At 38.6% G+C, this 22,168-nt stretch overlaps 1 protein-coding gene across 7 annotated transcripts in view; it reads right to left on the bottom strand.

Annotated features, from left to right (window-relative positions):
- RYR2 (ryanodine receptor 2) overlaps positions 1–22,168 on the bottom strand; it is a 379,474-nt gene that overhangs the window by 206,003 nt on the left and 151,303 nt on the right. For all 7 annotated transcript variants that reach the window (XM_057414543.1, XM_057414545.1, XM_057414546.1 and 4 more), the window contains 4 exons: positions 21,394–21,493; positions 18,598–18,694; positions 9,453–9,527; positions 5,350–5,506 (listed from right to left, as the gene is read on the bottom strand). In XM_057414543.1, coding sequence (XP_057270526.1) covers positions 5,350–5,506; positions 9,453–9,527; positions 18,598–18,694; positions 21,394–21,493 — 429 coding nt within the window. The remainder of the gene's footprint in view (positions 1–5,349; positions 5,507–9,452; positions 9,528–18,597; positions 18,695–21,393; positions 21,494–22,168) is intronic.

Below are 22,168 nucleotides of genomic sequence, written 5' to 3'. Positions count from 1 at the left end.
TAAGTAAAGGGAAATGTCATGTAACTAGATTTTCACCCTACAATTATGAATACATTTTGAAGCACTTAGAAAAATTCCCAGGTTAAATTCTTATTAATTTTTATTATTACTTTTCATAACATTAGGCTTCCAGATGTGATATATTCATTGATTCAACAGTTTCTGCATAGAAATGTTGATTTCACTATCTTGTAAATGCCTGATTCCTTAAGTACCAAAATTCTTATTAAAATCTTGTACCTTGATATATGGCAATAACTGATTTCCTGAAATACCTGATGCCAATCACCAACTTACTGAATGCTTCTATTTCATTATTAATTCATTATTTTATTCATATCTTTTCCCTAAATGTTGTATGCAATCCTTTCAAAAGCTAGCACAAATAACCTGAATGTAGTAGTAGCTGGAAATTGAAAACCTAGTTATAATTGGACATTGCACACAAATGATGTTGAAGGAAAAAATGGGTTGGGTCCTGCCATCCCATGAAGAAATAATAGCCTGATTTCAAGATCCAGTCTCTTTAATTCTCTTCATAACTAGAAGATAGTGTGAACCTGTGCAAACATACTGTGTTTTTACAATTTAAGATTTTCTTTTTTTTTCAGGTCTTCCTCCACACAACTAATTACTTAAGATATGAACACATGAATTAACAAATTCTCATAAAGCACCATCAGTAACATAAGGGATTATTAATTTAAAATATTATTTTGTACCTTATTTAAATGCTACTGACTATTACAGAAATTGAAACTGGGTTGGCATTTAAATCTTCATTCCAATTAGAATTAATGTTAAATTTACTTAGGATAAAAAATGCAATGCTAACAATTTGCCAAACAAGAGCTCTTCCCTCACCCATTTAAGTACACTGACAACTCATCATGTAAGTTTAGAGGCCAGACTGAATTCAGTTACTCTGAATTTAGCCCTTTGTTGCAAAATAAACATCGCAGCCAGGAAAGTATACAGTAAAAGTTGGTTTAAATATAGGAAAGAAATTGAAAGCTGGGTGGTGGTGTAGTGAAAACAGGCATTAAGAGTATTCGTTTGGGAACTTCAAGACATTAAGTCTTTTGGGGGAGTGGACAGGAACCAAAAATTGTTTACAAAAGGGAAGATTTGAATGGAGTGCTGGATTCATGCCAATAAACAGCAGGTAGTTGAGAAAGTCACAGAATCACAGAACCCAAGGGTTGGAAGGGACCTCAAAAGATATCTAGTCCAACTGCCCTGCAAGAGCAGGGTAACCTAGAGTACATCACACAGGAACTTGTCCAGGCGGGCCTTGAATATCTCCAATGTAGGAGACTCCACAACCCCCCTGGGCAACCCATTCCAGTGCTCTGTCACTCTCACAGTAAAGACATTTTTCCTGATGTTCACATGGAACCTCCTATGCTCCAGTTTACACCCACTGCCCCTTGTCCTACCACTGGATATCACTGAAAAAAACCTAGCTCCATCATCCTGACACTCACCCTTTACATATTTGTAAACATTGATGAGGTGACCCCTCAGTCTCCTCCAAGTAAAAAGACCCAGCTCCCTCAGCCTCTCCTCATAAGGGAGATGTTCCACTCCTTTAATTATCTTTGTAGCTCTGCGCTGGACTCTTTCAAGCAATTCCCTGTCCTTCTTGAACTATGGGGCCCAGAACTGGACACAATATTCCAGATGCGGCATCACCAAGGCAGAGTAGAGGGGAAGGAGAACCTCTCTTGACCTACTACCCACACCCTTTCTAATGCACCCTAGGATGCCATTGGCCTTCTTGGCCACAAGGGCACGTTGCTGGCTCATGGTCATCCTCCTATCCACCAGGACCCCCAGGTCCCTTTCCCCTTCGTTACTGTCCAGCAGGTCACCCCCCAACCTGTACTGGTACATGGGGTTGTTCTTCCCCAGATGCAAGACTCTACACTTGCCCTTGTTGAATTTCATCAAGTTTCTCCCCGCCCAACTCTCCAGCCTGTCCAGGTCTCACTGAATGGCAACACAGCCCTCTGGTGTGTCAGCCACTCCTCCCAGTTTAGTATCATCAGCGAATTTGCTGAGGGTACGCTCAGTTCCCTCATCCAGGTCCTTGATGAAAACATTAAACAGCACTGGTCCCAGCACCGACCCCTGAGGGACTCCACTAGTCACAGACCTCCAGCTAGATTCTGCCCTATTAATCACAACTCTCTGCCTTCTTCCTTTCAACCAGTTCTTGATCCACCTCACTACCTGATCATCAAGCCCACACTTCCTTAGCTTATCTATGAAGATGCTGTGGGAGACAGTATCAAATGCCTTACTGAAATCAAGAAAAAACACATCTACCGCTCTGCCATCATCCATCCACCTAGTTACTTCCTCATAGAAGGCTATAAGGTTGGTCAAACATGACTTCCCCTTGGTAAAACTATGTTGGCTGCTCTTAATGACCCCCTCATCCTTGATATGCCTAGAGATGGTGTCAAGAATAAGTTGTTCCATCACATTTCCAGGGATGGAGGTAAGGCTGACCGGTCTGTAATTACCTGGGTCCTCCTTCTTGCCCTTCTTACAGACTGGCGTGACATTTGCCATCCTCCAATCCTCAGGCACCTCTCCTGTTTCCCACGACTTACCAAAGATGATGGAGAGTGGCCCAGCAATGACCTCTGCCAGCTCCCTCAGCACCTGCGATGTATTCCATCCGGACCCATCGATTTATAGATGTCCAGATTACTTAACTGATCCCTAACCCAATCCTCATCCACCAAAGCAAACTCCTCCTTTATCCTGACTCCTTCCGGGGCTATAGGAATCTGGGTCCCCCAGGGAGAGTCTGCAGGAGTAAAGATGGAGGCAAAGAAGGCATTCAGCACCTCTGCCTTCTTTATATCCTCTGTCTCCAGGGCACCCACCTCGTTCAGCAGTGGGCCTGTATTGCCTCTTGTGTTAGTTTTATCCGCTATGTATTTGAAGAAGCCCTTTCTATTGTCCTTAACCCGACTTGAAAGATTAAGTTCCAAGGAGGCCTTAGCTGTCCTAATTGCCTCCCTACATTCTCTAACAACTGTCCTATATTCCTCCCAAGTGGCCAGCCCCTCCTTCCATAATCCATAGATTCTCTTTTTCCGCATGAGTTTGCCCAGCAGTTCCTTGTTTAACCATGCTGGTCTCCTGGCTCCCCTACTTGACTTCCTGCCCATTGGGATACTCTGATCCTGAGCTTGGAAGAAGTGGTCCTTGAATGCTGACCAACTATCTTGAGCCCCTTTACCACCTAGTACCCTTTCCCATGAGACTTCCCTTAGCAGTTGATTGAAGAGGCCAAAGTTGGCCCTTTGGAAATCCAGAACTGTGGCCTTGCTAGGTATTCTACTCCTCCCACACAGGATCCTAAACTCCACCATCTCACGGTCACTGCAGCCAAGGCTGCCATTGACCATCACCGCTTCAACCAGACCCTCCTTGTTGGTGAGTACCAGATCCAGCAGCACTCCTCTCCTAGTTGGTTTGTCCACCATTTGCATTAAGAAGTTATCATCAATGCACTGGAGGAACCTCCTGGACTGTGAATGATTGGCTGTGTAAGTCTTACAGCAAATATCGGGGTAGTTAAAATCCCCCATGAGGACCAAGGCATGTAGTCGTGAGGCTGCTTTCAGTTGCCTGTAGAAAGCCTCATCAACTCCTTCGTCCTGATCAGGAGGTCTATAATAGACCCCCACAGCTGTATCACCCGTACCAGCCTGTCCCTTGATTCGTACCCACATACTTTCCACTTGCTCCTCATCTGCCCCTGGACAGAACTCAATACATTCTAGTCTCTCTCTCACATAAAGAGCAACTCCACCACCTCGCTTTGCTGACCTATCTTTCCTAAAAAGGACGTAGCCATCCATGACCACATTCCAGTCATGTGAGCTGTCCCACCATGTCTCTGTAATTGCCACCAGGTCATAACCTTTAGACCGCACACAGACTTCTAACTCCTCCTGTTTATTCCCCATGCTGCGTGCATTGGTGTACAGGCATTTCAGGGAGCGAGCAGAGCACGCTAGTGGCACCCTTGGGAGGCGGGAGGCCTTCTGGTCTTCATTCATACTAGAACAATGCCCCACTAGTTCAAACCCAGCTACAACCCCCTCACACTTTGAATCTAACCTAGAGCTCTGTGAGTGAGCTCTGCTAACTCTTGCCCTGGTACCCTTTTTCCCCTGCGGGACAGGGTCTAAACAACTATCCTTTCCCTCAAATGAAACAATAGATTGAGAGTCCTCCCTAGTTCGCCATTCTTCAAGCCCTAGCATGTTTCTCTTGGGCTTGTCCCTAACAGGCCCAGTTATCTCCCCTTCCCCCCTCATATCTAGTTTAAAGCCCTGTCAATGAGCCCTGCTAACTCCTGCCCCAAAAACCTTTTCCCCCTCTGGGACTGGTGTATCCCACCTGCCACCAGCAAACCAGGTGTCTCATACAGCAGCCCATGATTGAAAAACCCAAAACCCTGCCTTTGGCACCAGTCAGGTAGCCATACATTAATCTGCAGACTCTTCTTATTTATCTTTTCACCCTTGCTTGTAACAGGTATGGAGGCAAACACCACTTGCGCTCCAGATCCTCTAACCAGCCCTCCCAGGGTCCTGAAGTCTCTCTTCATTGCCCTTGCCCTCCTTGTAATAATTTCATCACTGCCGACCTGAAAAGCCAGCAGCGGATAGTAGTCAGAGGACTGCACCAGATCAGTTTCCTTTTAACATCTCTGAGCCCCAGGTAGGCAGCAGACTTCCCTGGGGGATGGATCTGGTAATATAAGTCATTATCTACTGTAAAATAGTTGGTCAGTGAAAATCAGGATCTGAAAAGCATCCGAAATCACTGGGCCACCATTTAATAATTGCATATTGGCACAGACATTACATGATGCAATTTTTCATCCCACTACACTCTTCCCATGACCCATCATTACATAACCATCTGCTAATTCTTGTTACAGCACATTTACAAAGAAGAGCTTTAGTTTATTTGCAGTCTAGGCCCATTCTCAGACCATCAACTTTTTCTAAACAAGGATCAAAAATCTTCATTCATTACACTAGAACAAAAAAAAAAACAATTGTTTTTTTTGAAACAGTCTGTAAACCACCTCAGTAATGAGGAGCAAAAAACACTGGAAATAAACAGGTTTACTGAGCAATAGGCCAGAAGGATATGCTCTTTATAAAAAGATTTTATTCCATGCATACAAGAATACAAGCTGATCTCACATTCGTTGTGAGCTGAACAGGCAAATAATTTTAAATGGCAATCTTCCTCACCGAAGAGATTGGAATTGCTATTAGTTATATTAATGCTGTACTGATTCCATACCTTTGAAGACCGAAAACAGAATGCTGTAGATTTTACATCTGCTTTCTCTTTGTCTGTAAGAAGAAGACTCTTGTCATCCAGGAGACTTAAATATTTTCCTGTTGTTATATGTCTTAGTCTGAATGCCTGTCCCCATCTAATGTGGCTTCCACTCCACCTAAGAAAGTTCATAGGAAACGGATGGGATTTTTTTAGAACAAAACATAGATGTTAACTACTGGCAAAAATATTTTAAAGTACATGATATTGCTAACTAGTTGGTAAAAGGATAACATTCTACAGGTCAGATTATCATCAACAAAATAGATACTTTGTGGTTATCATCAATAAAACTCTCCTAATAAATAATCTTAACCTTTTCTTTCTCATAGGCTTTCTTGGTTCAGACTGAGTTCCTCTTGAGAGAAGATACAGACCGCCTATGGAAAAGGAGACTCATGCTGTACACAGTGAGCTTAGATCTGCCAGTTCCCTCTTCAACATTTCACCTAACAGCAGCTGGGTTTGTTCACTCTCCCAGAGCACTCTCCTTTCGGAATTCAGCCCCATTTAAGCATGCTTATTTTTTTGCATACTACTTAAATAGCTAGATAAATAAATAAAATACATACAAATTCTCCTAAAATAGATTTTCAAAACCATTAAGCCAAGAATGGCCCAGGTTGTTCATATTCAATAGGAGGAAATGAAAGAAGAAAGGCAAAGATTTTGTATCTAAGCTCCCCAAGAACTCTTCAAGTTGAAATACAGGTTGCAGGTGTCTAAATTCTTGCCTCAAATTGGCAAGTTTGTTCTTCCTGATTAACTCCTGAAAATAAACTTGTGTAGGGGTTACTAAGGAGGACGATTTTCAGAAAGGCTCCTCAAATATTCAGAAAGCTTCTTAAATATTCCTTAGATTGGAAACCTGACATAGGTGGGATACTTTCTTGGATCTCACATTAACTTTCTTCCATCTTACTTATTCAAAATTTTGCACTGTAGATGTATGTTTGCACTACTTTTTTGAGAGGAAATAATGTATTTATTCTGTCTTTGCAAAATGCCCATCATAATGGAGTTACAACATACTGCCAAGGTTCTGACACTGTGATACACAAATGCTAATAACTCTCTATGCTTACCATGGCTTGAAATGGCTTCAAATTGTTAAACAAATGTTCACATAATATCAATGAAATACACAAACACATCCTTATGAATATAACCTGATCATAAACTTACTCCCATATCAGAATTTTGTATTACTGCGTCTTCTCACTTGAATTTAAAGTAATTCCTGGAACAACATTTAAAAACATAAAAAGTCTTTATTCAAGCTTTTTAAATATTCAGGTACTAGTCTGAAAATCCTTATATGAGAGCTTACGCAGGTTTAAGTTATTTCTGTTTTCCCTGACACATGCATGTAGCAGATTAAGGCACCTACCTATGCAATACAAATATCCATTTGTTTAAAAGCGTGTCTTATTAAGACCTGGCCACAGTGCATGCAAAGTATGCATGCCAATTTGGCATGGATTTTTAAAGAGCATAAGTTTTTGAAATGCAAGAGCAGCACCTGGCTTCCGTTTTGTTATTACAGTATTTATTACACTTCACTAATTAAATTTCTAAACCTTTTATAGAATCATAGAATGGTTAGGGTTGGAAAGGACCTTCAGATCATCAAGTTCCAACCCCCCTGCCGTGGGCAGGGACACCTTACGCTAAATCATATCACCCAAGGCCTCGTCCAACCTGGTCTTGAACACTGCCAGGGATGGAGCATTCACAACCTCCCTGGGCAGCCCATTCCAGTGACTCACCACCCTAACAGGAAAGAATTTCCTTCTTATATCCAACCTAAACTTCCCCTGTTTAAGTTTTAACCCGTTACCCCTTGTCCTGTCACTACAGTCTCTAATGAAGAGTCCCTCTCCAGCATTCCTGTAGGCCCCCTTCAGATACTGCAAGGCTGCTATGAGGTCTCCACGCAGCCTTCTCTTCTCCAGGCTGAACAGACCCAACTTCCTCAGCCTGTCTTCATACAGGAGGTGCTCCAGTCCCCTGATCATCCTCGTGGCCCTCCTCTGGACTTGTCCCAACAGTTCCATGTTCCTTTTTATGTTGAGGACACCAGAACTGCACACAATACTCCAGGTGAGGTCTCACAAGAGCAGAGTAGAGGGGCAGGATCACCTCTTTTCAGTTATTGCCTTTAAAAAGGCCAAATGAATGAAGAGGTTTTCTGGGTTTCCCCTCCAGTATTTTTCTTTCATAAATTAGCCTCTTCTGTTTAAGTCAAGGGGAGAGGACTTAACTTAGGAAGGAAGGAAATACTGAAGCTTTTTATCTTAGAAACACATCTTTTTTTTTCTGGCTTCTATCCACTGAAATCAGTATAGTCCATAAAAACACATACAGGTGTAAGTTTTCTGGCTTAACTTCTGCTTCTCAATTAAGCAAAATGTCAGGTCAGGAATCTCGGCTATTGTACTGTTGGGTCTAGCAAAATAAATCAGCTCTGCACCTTTCAAATTATGGGCCATGCTTGTGAGCTGCCTTTTCTCTAGTCTGATTCAATTTTATCTTGAACCCAATAGCTATGGACTGTAAGAAAAAGAAAATAATAAATGTAGTGCAATTGAACCATTACTCTAGCTCATGCCTTGCAGACAGGAAAAAGGACAATTCATGGGCACATACCCTTGTGAGTAGAAAGTATCTTATGAAGCCATTTCTGACTACTAAAAATTCATTTCTGCAGTGTGAGAATATGATCCCTGTCACCTTTTGGTGCAATAGTATCTAGCATCTCATGGCAGGGCATCCCAAGAGGCAGGCTACATGACTGCATAGACTGCTCAGGCAATTTTTACTAGAGTTTTCCACTACTGAGGAGAGTTCAGAAACAATGATTCCATTGGAATAATGTAAAATTAACAGAATTAATGTTATATCTGTAGTTATTCTAGGAAGGACTAGAAGTGATGGAGGACTTCAGGTATGCATATACTATGTTACAAATTTAAGTATTTGCTTGAATAGTAAATGTGCTTGCAATTCAGCAATGAATGTATATAGCTATTAGAGGATCATCCAGTAAAACAGGGAAGTGAGGACTTGTAAAAGAGAGTGTTATTGGGATTTTATTTGTTTTTTCCTCATGGTAAGAAAGTCATATTCCTTAAAAAGAAAAAATACCACTACCTTTGCTTAGTTGTTTTGACAGTTCTCAGAATTTCTCAGTCCTATATGCTCAAATATTTATATCTCAAAAGTATCGAATGCCTGTCAAGCTGAGATATATGACAGTCATAACAAAAACCTGTAGCTTCTCAAAATTCCACACTGTTCCAGTACCACTGTTTATTAGGGAAGTACATGCAATGAGGAAAATAAAAAGACAGAGATACTTCCACAGTTTCATTGTTGTCACTTAAGCAGTCTCAAGGTCAATTTTAGTCCAAAGGGAAAATCTCACTGCCTTATCAATGACATTTAACTTCATCCAAATAAATAAAATGTATACATAGAAAACAGCATCATTAGAGTGCAACCTTTCCCTAAGCTACTCTGATTTATTCTCTAAAAGCAATCGTTTATTAGCCACTAGAAATTTTATCACAAGCACGTATTTTAATGCAATTTATGTGTAATTTTACAGTGCAATTACCTGAATAAACAAAGCATAATTCCTGACTAACATTCCAACGCTTCCATCAATGCAAAGTAGCATTTTTTTCCCATAAATTTTTTGCCTTTAAAGTCTTCCAAGTGCCTTAAATAAGTTAGGGGGTGGCACACATGAATTATTATTTCAAGGGAAACAGTTCTGTTTATGTTACATACATGTGTTGAAAATATAAATTCTGAATTCACTGATAGCTGTAACAACTTCAGAACAACCAATCAAAACAGGCACAACATGTTCATTAACATGCACTCTCTATAGGAAGTTGTTTGATTTTCCATTAGTGATATAGAGCACACTTTTTGAAGATTATTTTAGTATTGTCAGTCTGGTTTTATAGTTACCAATCTGATTTTATAGGAACGTTCTCACTATACAAAAAGTGCCCTGTCAACAGACTTCTTTTTTGGAAAGAGGTTTTACTTACGCAACTCTTAGAGTCTCTAGTCGCCAAAGAGAACGAGCATGAATTGACACAGCACCACCTTCATAATGGACAGTTCTGAAAACCAAGCAAAGGCACAGACTAAATGCTCAGCTCTGTTGGAAGAATTCATCATAAGTGTTTGCTCATTTAACTGCATCTCTCATTTTAAGACCACCAAAACAATTATTGCAAGTGTCAGATTCAAAGGTTATCAGACTCAAAACCAGCTCTTGTCAATTAAGCCTGTAGACTTAATTACTCAAATTCTTATTTCCTTCATCATCCATTAGCGCAGTGTTCATAACAAAAAGATTTATACAGTGTTTGCTTAGACATCTTTCTTAGTCTTTTAATGATAGAGAATCCAGGACTTAATGATAGAGAATCCAGGACAGTATTTCTGGAAACTAACAAAAATTATTATAAATATTTGTGATCACTGCATACATCTGACAAGAAAGGCAGTGTTCTCTCAGAGTTTATATTATTAAAATAATCATGCAACTTACTACATCAAGTTATGAAAATCCACTTATTTGGCACTGTATTTTATTATAATAGCACCTAAAGTTTCACAACCACACTGATAACAGTATTCACATGTCAGATATTAACAGCTTCCTATTTCCAAATTTTAATATGTACTGACCCCTCTAGATCCTGCATATAGCTAGAAATCTAAGTGATTCTAAAAAAGTCAATTAAGCCTAAAAAGAGGTTTAGAGATTTTTATTTTTTTTCTCTCCATTATTCTACAGACAGGTAAGTGATCTATATTGGATCCACAAAATGGTTTAGATTTATGATCACCAAAAGCCCTGAGTAGATAACTTGGCTTCTTTTCAAAATAAACACTGAGGAATGCAGTGAGCATTAAGCACCATCACTCTAGATTTCCGCAGCTGTTCTCTGGACTGATTCCTGCCCTAGGACACTGCCAGAATTATAAACTTAGGCCTTGGCTTTGGGAAAATTAATAAAGAAGTCACTTATGCAAAGGAGTTCTGTCACTATGCTTATCAGACCAAGCATGACAGGGAACACTGCCAAAAAATGGCCTAGCTTTATGGATCCTGGAAGAGCTTATGGACTGAGTAGATAATGTGATCTTCAGCCAAGATACGGCACTGCCAAAATAGCCAGAGACATAACTTTAGGGACTATTAATACTGAAATTGTAGGCCACTGTTTGTTAGAAGCAATTTTTGAGGACCACAATTTAGGAATCAGGTACTTAGTACTTACTAGGCTTTAGCTTTCAAATCCCTCCTGTGGCTATAATACAGAGGGACTGAAGGCTTAGCACAGAGGAAAACCAGGCATTGAAAGAGATTGTTCAAAAACAGAAGAAATAGTGAATTAGAATCTACTTCTCAGTACTTCTAACCATACATTCATTAAACTACAGATGTGTTAAAATTCTTCGTGGAATAGGCTAGAAAGTATTAAGGAAATAAACAGTTTCAGACATTGCAAAAGAATGACAAATTAGGGGGGGGGGGGGGGAATGAGTCAAAACACAAAATAAATATTTCTCATTACAATTACTGAACCAATCACACTGAATATTCATGACATATGTATAAATAGAAATTCTGGCACATGCTTCATGTACCAAAAAGAAGTTATAGGTGCATAATAAACATGTACAAAATCCTCCCCATGACCTTATAACCAGTATTTTCACCACGTATTTTCTTATTCATTTGTTGCACTGGTTGTGGTGCCAGGAGCAACTGACAGGTATTAGCAAGTCTCTCATATCTCTCTCACAGAAGGGAATGAAATTCAAAGTCAATCTTATTTTTTTATTGAAATTGGCCTTCAACAGTATAATAAAAGGAAAATGCTAAACAATCTTGCATTCAGCTGCTTCTCTGTTCAGGCACTCTCCAGGCATTTGTTCAAGTTTTTGTTCTACGACTAATAGACTGGGTTTGTCTTGCAACACCTAAACAATAATAAATCAGATGTCACCCTGGTTGGTCTGTTTCAGCTGGGGACAAGGCAGGCTATGTTTGTGGGGAGGCTGTTGTTGTTTTGTTTTTTTTAAAGTCAAAACATTCTGATTACATTGTTACTTATTTCAATATGAACCTCACTGACAAAAACGCATTTGGAATTCTTGCACTGACATAATACAAAATTTAGACTTTTCCTTTCATTTTATTTTGTGTTTTTCAAGTGACTATATATAATCAGAGAAATAAGGTTGAAACAAAAGCTTCAATCTGTCTGAACATTTCATTGTTAAGTTGTTACCTCGTTACTTTTCAGGGATGAAGTTCTTTCTCACAGTGGAAACCCTGATACCAGTGTCTCAGTCTGAGAACTCTTCTAAAGCTAGCTTTGGATTACACATACCCGTTGGATCAGTGCAACTTTAAACATCTAAAAAAATTCCAGTTATGGACGTAAAAAAATGGCTTCTCATGGGCAAAGTAGTTTCATGTGACTGTCCATCCATTATTTCCTTTCCCTGTTCTTTAAAAGTGAAGCTATCAGTCACATAAGATGAGAAAATGGGGAAGAGATTGAAATGAAGAATTCCTAAATAAAAATGTGCAATTTGTTCACCCAGGGAAATAAAACGGATCCTGGGATTCTCTCTTATTTTCATGTAAGTGATTCTAGACCTTCTAGGGCTAGATTCTTTCAATTCTCCTCCCCATCCCTCTGGGAGTGGGGGGAGGAAGAGGTGGGGGCAAAGGGGGGCAGTGAGCGAGCAGCTGCATGGTTCTGAGTTACTGGCTGGGCTTAAACCATGACAAATGGGTACAGGAGCAGCAGAGAGAGTGAAGGCAGACAGGCAGTAATAGCACTTTAGGGACAAAAGTCAAAAAGGCACCAGCAAAGCCTCAGCTAAAAACTAAGTGACAGCAATGTGAAGGGAGACTGAGAAAGAGTCCTCTACTGGGGAGTGGAGGGCTAGACATCAAGGATCCCAAGCAGAGAAAAACCGCACATTACAAAACCTTATTATGAAACTATAATTATTGTAAATGCATGAGGAAATTCAAAGTAACAGCCAAAAAGAGAGGACAACAAGAGCTACAATGAGCATTAAGTCTTCTAGAAAGCCTGGGATACCTTGCACCTTCCGAACCATACCCACAGCACTAATACTTGGTGCTTTTTTTTTTTTTAGCCCTATTCTTTCCAAACCAGTTTATTTGCATATTCTACATTGATGGATTAACAATATAACCACTTTTATTTCAAATTAAAGTATCTACAAGGAATTCAGGACCTTTGAGAATTTCAGTTCATCTTTACTATAAACCTTAACCTAGTTAATTAGTTTTCTGTCTGACTATGACTGCATGTTAAATTTAAAACATCATTCTTTTCCTGTCTATACCATTAGTCTATTTAATTTTCCTTAATATAAGCAGTCACTAGAGCTGGAACTTGCCTCAGCACTTGTACTACAGGGCCAGGGGTTGTGATTCTAGCACCACGGACTGCATCAGGAGTGCAGGTCCACAGGTCATTACTTAATGGTGCTCTCCCTGGCTTGTTTCCAGCACTCTCCTCCAACTTTCTGAGATGGATCTGAGATGACAAGGCAAAGCAAAGGTAAACATCAAAAAGAAAGCTTGATATCCGAATCTCTCATCTTCCATTACAATAATGAATTAATTACACAGCTTTAAAACAGATTACCATGTACCAAAATCCCTGGAACATCATTAGTGAATTCATCTTCTTATTATTGTTCAGCAGAGAGGGTAATCATTTCAGTGAAATTCACTGACTACAAAGGGGCATTAAATGAGGTTAAAATAAATTACATTAAATGACAGTGTTTCAATACTGCTGAAGTAGTTTTGGTTCAAGAACCTGTAAAATCCTAAGTACCAGAGCACAAAAATACTGGAGTAAAACTCAGTAACTTAGAATGAATCAGGGCGCCACAAATATGGCATAAATGACATAGCAATATTGTACCTGGACTATACACAAATGAACTAAGATGGCAAAGTTCAAGTTAAAGAAATTATTTCACTCCCTTCAATGACAGGCAAGGCTGTTCTATTTCTAACTGAAAAATCAACCACTGAAGAGCTCTAACAGATTTTTTCGAATTTCTGAAAGCACAATCCTTACTCTTCAAGGCTCATGGGCTGTTTTGGCCATGGAGGAAAGGTTACTGATTTATGCTGGCTGAAAATTTCCTCAGTTCACATTTTAGTCATAAATAATCCTTCACACTCACCATATCAAGAAGTATATTTTACCCATCTTAAGAGAATGGCATTGAAAAGAAAGGGAAAAATGAGCTGGGATTGGCTAAGTCACACTGATTTTGACTTTTAACACTTTAAAACCCTGTATATCCATTTCTGAGACTAATCTGAAGTGTTCAATATAATTTACAAAAGCCTTAATGTAATATGTTTAACCTAAAGAAACTTTCAAATGCAGGAATGACAAAACTGCCTCTGAAATTAGGCTACACATACGTATTTCCTTATGAAGGCCTATTTTCATTGGATGTCTTGAGAAATTGGGAGTCTGTTTCACTGTCATGGTATAAGCCCAGATGGTAACTCAGAACCACGCAGCCACTCGCTCACTTCCCTCCCTCCTTCCCTCCCCCTTCTCCCAGAGGGATAGGAAGGAGAATTGAAAGAATGCAAATCCCATGGGCTAAGAACAGTCCATTAACTAAGTTATAACACAAAACCACTGCTGTTACCACTAATAATAATAAGAGAAATAACAAGGGGAGAAAATACAAAACTAAACCCAGGACAAAGGGGAAAAGGAGAAAAAAAAAACAATAAGCACTAGTGATGCATAATACAACTGATCACCACCTGCTGATCGATACCCAGCAAAACCCGAGCAGCAATCTGGGACTTCTGGGTATGTTTATACTGGGCATGACGTGCTGTGGTATGGAATACCCCTTTGGCTAGTTTGGGTCAGGTGTCCTGTCTCTGCTCTGCCCTGGCTTCCTGTGCCACTCCTCACTGGCACAGCATGAGACTGAAAAGTCCTTGATTGGAGTAAACATTACTTAGCAACAACTAAAAACATCAATGTGTTATCAGCGTTCTTATCAGGCTAAAGTCCAAAACAGAGCACTGCACCAGCTACTAAGAAGGAGAAAAATAACTGTTACAGCTGAACCCAGGATATCCACATCAAGTGATACTTTGAAAATGCCAGGAGCACTTTGCTCTCTCACAGGTTAATTTCTTTCTGTAACGATGTTATTTCTGAAGGGTCCTCACTTTAAAATACATACTGCAAGTCAAAATGCAAATTAGTTGCAATGAGAACATTCATGGTCCCCTTCTGCGCTGGGAACTATGAATACGCACAGCCCTACTCCTGTGTGCACTTTAACTTCTAAAAGTATGAATGTGATGGGCTATAGCAAAAAGCAAGCATCACAGCCCAGTTAAATAATTTTGATTATGTACTTCCACTGCTATCTGCCATTAGGTTTTGGGTACTTCTAAGTAACAAAAATGAAAAACAAAAAAAATCACACACATAGAAAAAAACCACCCTACAAAGTAATCCAAAATTCTACAGTCATGCAGAGTACCGTATTAATAACTAGTTGACATTTTTGCAAGAAAATAAAAAATGACACACATAATAAAACATCAAAAATGTAACAAATTCCTCTTAATTGAACAGTAAAATGGGGGATGTTGACTAATTCAATTGTGATGGGGAAAATATCAGCTTGTTTATTGTAATATTTTAAAAATCTTTGCTGCACAACCTGAATTTGTTATGAACATTCTTGCAAATTTTTTTAATTAAAGGTTTAAAATAATGGTAAACAATTTCACAGAAGCATTTCAACGTATACTTGCTCTAAACACCAACTTCTACCATAATTAAAATAACTTTATTCATTCCTTTGATATTATAAATTCAGAAGACTCTTCATAGTGCAATTACATCTCACCACTCAATACCAAAGCCCCTCTTCAACAAATGCAATGATTCCTCCCTACCTTCTAGTGATCACAGTAGCACAGTTTAACGACTAAATGCCGGACATACAAGCTCAATAATTCAGCAAGGAAACAGAGTATATATTCAGAAAAAAAATGTGAAACACAGAAATAGTCATTTTCTACGACTATTTCTGCCCCCTGCACTAGGCCTCTTCCAGTGCACATATGGATGACCTTGCTCTCGAGAAAGCTTTGTTAGGCACTGTAATCATGAACACATGAACACATCTGCACTGTCACTGTTCATAGGCCTCCACTGTGCTAATGCTGCTCCACGAGTGTATAAACAGCTTGAGAATGTGTGTTTTATTTTGGACTTCTGGTAATCTTTGAAACACTTTTATACTCAAATTTATGTAACTGTACCAACGCTCTAAGAATAGAGAAAAACAGCAGTTATTTTCAGAAACTGCCTAGGAGGTTCCTTCACATCAAAACCATTTACTCATTCCCAGGATTAGATACCAGGTGACATTAGAGAATCAAACTGTTATTTTAGGACTGTCTGATCCTTTATTTATTCAAAAAAAAAAAAAAAAGCATGAAGAGGAGGCCTTTGCAGAAAAATAAAAATGAGATAGAGAAATAACTGAGTCACAACAGAGATGGAACTTCTGTGTTCCTTTATGCTGCCACTCCACAGAGCAGAGCTGTTCTTCAGGCATTTAGTGGTACAAAGCTAACCAAGCACAACCACAATAATCCATCACCAGACTATTTCAAAAGGCAATGAAAGGATAATATGGAATTATACTCCAAATATATCATACTTTACCATTCCATATGTGCAAAAGTTACAGAACTTAAATGAAAGGCAAACCAATTTATTTTACAATTTCTTACTTGCCAAAATTACCCCTACTTTTAAATATAATCCTACCAGCAGTTAAAAGCCATCCATCAAAATAAAGTATGCATACATACTGAAAACTGAAAGGTGCCACAAACTGTCCTTTTAGATATCATTTTGAATGAGCTAGTAAGCAAGAGTCCTAATAACAGATGAAATCATAAAGGCTTTAAGCAACAACTGAATGCACTAATAATTTAAGAGAAGAAAGTTTAGGGTACAGAGAAATTATACAGGAAATATGAAAACAACTATATCAGTACCATTTGTTGTCTACTAGCTCTGTTTTTTGGGGGGGTAGACTGATAAGGGAAAATGTAGGCAGTGCAGAATAAAAAATAAGGATCTGTTCTGTTTATAGCACTGTCCTACAGCTTAAGAAATGAACCCTATTCTTCAAATGAGACCTCAGCTGGAGTAATGTGTGCTGCTCTGGTGTCCTCAACATAAAAAAAAACATGGAACTGTTGGAACAAGTCCACAGAAGGGCCACGATGACGATCAGGGGGCTGGAGCACCTCCCCTATGAAGAGAGGCTGAGAAAGTTGGGGCTGTTCAGCCTGGAGAAGAGAAGGCTGCGTGGAGACCTCATAGCAGCCTTCCAGTATCTGAAGGGGGCCTACAGGGATGCTGGAGAGGGACTCTTCATTAGAGACTGTAGTGACAGGACAAGGGGTAACGGGTTAAAACTTAAACAGGGGAAGTTTAGATTGGATATAAGAAGGAAATTCTTTCCTGTTAGGGTGGTGAGTCACTGGAATGGGTTGCCCAGGGAGGTTGTGAATGCTCCATCCCTGGCAGTGTTCAAGGCCAGGTTGGATGAGGCCTTGGTTGGGATGGTTTAGTGTGAGGTGTCCCTGCCAATGGCAGGGGGGTTGGAACTTGATGATCTTAAGGTCTTTTCCAACCCAAACTGTTCTATGATTCTATGACACAAAGATGCATCATGTAAATGCACAGGCAGAAGAAAGTACTGTTTTCTTGACTTGCAAATTCACACTCGTTCATTGTGGTTTATATGTAACACTAGCCTTGTTGAAAAGATTTGTAGTGTGTTCTTAAGCATTTATTACTGAAGTGCCTGATATCCTATAAGTCTGGAATTACACTGCAACTGCAGTTTTTAAAAGAAATTTTGCAGGATTTAGACTGAAGTAAGAGCGAACACTATAGAATTCTATTATGTATCGTCTAATCTTTTAATTAATCATTTTAAGGGCGAGGATAATAGCAGCAAAAAACTCCAAGCTGTAATGGATCTATCCCATAGTACCTAAAATTAAAACACCAACTGATCACATTTTAACTTTCAGCATTTTGAAGTATCTTCTGTGTTTAAAATTATTTCCCTGTCTAAAAATAACACATAGCCAGGAAGAATCAGTTAGCAGCTGTATAAGAAAACTTAAGTTTTTCTCATTAATATTAAAAATTCATAGAAGATTTTGGTATATTTTAATGAGAGCTTCCAATATCTTTCTCTTATCCTTACAAATAAGAATAAAATAGAAAAAAAAAAATCATTTCTATTTGCAAACCAAGAAAACTGATTTGGAAATGTATGAATAGCGTATTTTTTTTTCCATGGAAATGAAGCTACCCAATATGCTGCATTAAACAAAACATCCCAAAATCAACATTATCATTCAGTAGTCTTCAGACTGAAGGTTGGAATAAATCATATGACACTGCCTCATTGAAAAGCAGCTTAGGGTATATTTTATTAGAGTAAATAAACAGGGCTTTGATTCATCCATATAATCACTCTACAGAGACATGCCACTTTCAGTCCCAGTCATCTCACCAATTGGATTTATTGGTTAACTCCATACTGAGCTGTCAGCACTTCTCTACTTCCATTCTAGGATTCTTATAGTCAAAAAAATAACCATAACTTTAGTCCTAGACTACCATGACCGGTACACTTCAGATCAATACCCAGACCAGCAGCCTTGAAGGAATGGGAAGTATTCTTAACCTGTCCTAAGGAATTTGTTGTGATTATAGAAAAAAAAACAACACTAAAGAAAGCAACCCATTTCATTCACAGTGTTTATAAGTCAGTGAAGATGACAGTATGTGTCAAAAATCACTACTGCTTTTACACCTGGTAAGTGAAATCAGACTTGAACAATATTAAAAACAAAATGCAAGATACTCATGTCCAAAATTCACCTCAACAATATTACTCCTTATGAGGTATACATCCAATCACAGTGTCTTTCAAAAATCTGCATATATCAATCAGTGGCATTTAATACTGATTCAGCAACATTCATTATTATTCTATTATAAGCTAGAAACCTACCTTCTTTGTTCTTCTCCATGTTCACCCGAAGGGACTGTCAAACATTCATCCATGTGACCATGCAATAACCTCAGAACATCCCCTCCTATCAGATAACCTTGAATAAAGGGAGAAAATCAAGTGCATTTGTCTGAACACAGCAGCACGTAAAACTATAGTTCAAACTGTAATAAATACTACCAGGGGTTTTGTGGGTTTTTTGTTTGAGTTTTTTTCTGTTGGTGCTTTATCTTACTTATAAAGGACAGCTAGAAGAAGGGGAGGGTATCTTGCACCCTGGGGAGCCAGCTGAATATTGTCAAGTGAAAAAAGGTCCAAGTCAGCAAGCAGGAAAGGGTGGATTAGGAGAGACACAGACAGAGGATTCTACAGTGTTAGCACAACTCAGAAAAAGGCTGATCTAGCAGAAACAAGTGAGCAGTGTCTCTGTGAGAGATACTTCCCTTACAGATTACAACAGAAGTGGAGGACTCTTTACCTGCTGATTTTTGATTTAAGTTTAGTATTTCAGTTCACGTAGTAACAACGACTGATTCAGCTAATGTTAACTTGAAAATCCTTTTAATGTCTTTGGGAGTTTTCTGTAAGAAAAACTTCTGGGAAGATCCACTTTAAAATCTGCTTGACTTAAGATTCCCAACCTACAATCATAATTTATTTGGACTCCAAAGGCAAACTCCTATACTGTCTAGATCTCCACTGCACTTGCAGATTCAAAGCCGAGCACCTGGCTCTACAGTGTACAGGTACAGATATATGTGTTCATAAACTAAGGCACAGAGAGCATACACGTAACATTACAATATCTGAAGGACCAGGACACTGAAGCCAGAAGCTGAAAATAAGGCTATAATTCTAATCAGTAAAGATAAAAACAAAATAGATGCTTTTCCATCAGTATCAGGTATCCTACAAATTTTGTATTATAATCTAGTAATATTAAGACTTGTAGATTTTAAGTGCAATTCAATGGTATTTTTCCAGTCTGACAAGCTAAATGTTAACACTTGTCTCCTAATTTCATCTTCCCTTCTTGCTAGAAATATCAAATAATACCAAAATCTGCATTTGAGCAGGATGCGGTAACATAATCCCTCAGCTTAAGTGTTATAACAAAAAGCTATTTTAAAAGATTCTTGCAATAATATTTTCAAGCCACGTCTATTAAAAAGTAATCCTGCGCAGTATGATAGAACTGTACAAGGAAATGGTGTTGAAGACCCAACAGCCACCCTGTACACATTTCACAAGTTTATTTTGAAATTACAGGAAATCTTTGTCCTGAATATGTATCATGGAATATTTCAGGATATATTTTTTAAACCTTTGAAATCAATACCAAATTAGTATTTATACAGCCAGTTTTAGTACTGAGTTTGTAAATTCCTGATTTTGACACAGAGGGATGTGTCCAGGTAACAGCAGTTACGTATATTAACTTTTCTATGGACCTGTGTCCATGTAATTCTGGAGATGTTGTGACCAGAGACCTTTTTAAAAAACCTTTTTTGGTTTTGTTTCATTTCGAATGCACCCGCATCCATTTCACAGTGCAGAATTAGCAGAATTACTTGATCTGACACTAAAGCTGTGTTTTGACTTACACAACAAACTCACTTCTGCATAAGACGGTTTTGCAGAAATGCATGTAAGAAATAATTTTCTTTTAACTACCTCCCTCGAATGTCCTAGTTCATTTTGCAGACTATTTATCTGTTATTTCCACTACAGTTTAATTTAACTGAGTTTCACTTACTAATTTGTTTTTAATTGGAAGTTTTGATTAAGAGAGGGTATTCAAGTGTAGTTATTCATACTTATGTTTTGTTTATGAAGATAACAAAGCATTTTGCAGATACTAACAAAATTAGCTTTATTTTCCTCTTTCCTCTTTTTGAGGGAATTCTCTAATTTGGATAGTTTTACTGAGGCATATACAGTAAGGTCTTATACACTGTCAGATTCATTCTGTCTTCATAACAAGACAACTTTGACCACAGGAACATTTGCCAGTTTTTCTAGAATAAGGCTTTTGCCCTAATTCTTTCTGACACCAAACAGCTGATCTTCTCTAGAAAAGATACTGCTTAACAAGGATAGCATCTATACCCGAGGAAAGTGAAAATGGGAAGGCATAATAACAAAGAACAAGCAGACATGCACAGAAACACACAGCTGCAAAAACCATACTACACAATTTTCACATGATTTCCTGTGCGTACAAATGTATAACATGACACTGTCATTGTGGAGTTCTGCTTCCCAGACAGGCAGGTCTCACTAGTGAAATTCACCAACCAGACAGACGTGGCACAGAACAAACCTGGATCTCAGCTAATAAACTGCACTGACATTATTAACATAAATGCTACACCACTGCTGCCAGCAGTGGGATGATGAGGAGAATGGAGTTTATAGGAGGGAGCAACAGGCTGGAGAGAAAGTTTTCTCCTCTCATCAACAGGAAGGTTTTCTCCATAAAACACTTAAGCAATGCACTACCTGTAACCATGACTGCATACCAAGAATAATCTGAGATAATATTTTAAACAATGACCAAAAGCCATTTAAACAAAATAAATGTTATGAATCTTATTGTACCTATAGCAAAATGAGATTTGAATGAGCTGCTCAGTATTTAGAAAAAAATATGTAGAAAACCATCAGTGTCATTTTTTTATTTATTAGATTGAACATCTACATAACAGAAAGCCACTCTCACACTTGGCAGAATAATCAGATTTTTCAGATATTTCATTTACAGTCTTTCAATACTTAAAGTCAAGTCAACCTTACCTTGGGCAGCTTCACTTCCTGAACTGATTGGTGCTACACTCCAGAGTGTCTGCTGGAAGGCTGCATCAACATGTAAACTACCATTGCCGTAAGAGAGGTGCTAAAACCATGAAAGAAAGGGTTTTATCTGGGGTTAATTAAAGATCTCATTGCAGTATACAAAAATAGTATCAAATATTCTCATTTGGTTCATACATAAATTATTCCTACTGACTACATAAGTAAACACAAAGTCAGACAGAATCATCAGCTGTCTGGGGGTCTTAGACCACAGCAAATACTCTGAAGCACTGATTATTACATGTAGCACGGTTCTAACACTGGTGGTGTTCTTTCTGTACACAATGGAATTTTCCACAGAGTTTGAATATTGAAACGTACATCTGTATTTCAAGAGTAACTTACCACTTAATTATTTCTTTTGGGCTACTGGCTTCTTAAAACCACCTTCAGATCAAAGTAATCAAGTAATCCAGTAACTGACCTTGTAAAGCACTTAAGAGAGTTTCCAAGTGCAGTAGCATTTAGTCACTTTTCTCAAAACTTTATTTTAAACTAATGGACAGTAACAGTGTTTATACATTGGTAGCATTGCTCTCAGTTTCTGTATGTTGAGACCAACATTAAAACCTTCTGGGTAAAATTATTAACTATGCAAATGACGAAAATGGCAATGGAGGTCAGAAAGGGGTAGATTCCTAATGACACATGCAGAGCTGTTCTGTCTTCCTGCCTGCACATCATCTAGCCATACAGCAGTACAAACAAATAGTGT

The sequence above is a fragment of the Pezoporus wallicus genome, unplaced genomic scaffold (assembly GCF_028554395.1).
Source record: "Pezoporus wallicus isolate ANWC-B61680 ecotype Strahan unplaced genomic scaffold, APGP_CSIRO_Pwel_v1 contig_8042, whole genome shotgun sequence".
In the NCBI taxonomy this organism is placed as follows: Eukaryota; Metazoa; Chordata; class Aves; order Psittaciformes; family Psittacidae; genus Pezoporus; species Pezoporus wallicus.
This window is presented reverse-complemented; position numbering and strand designations above follow the sequence as displayed.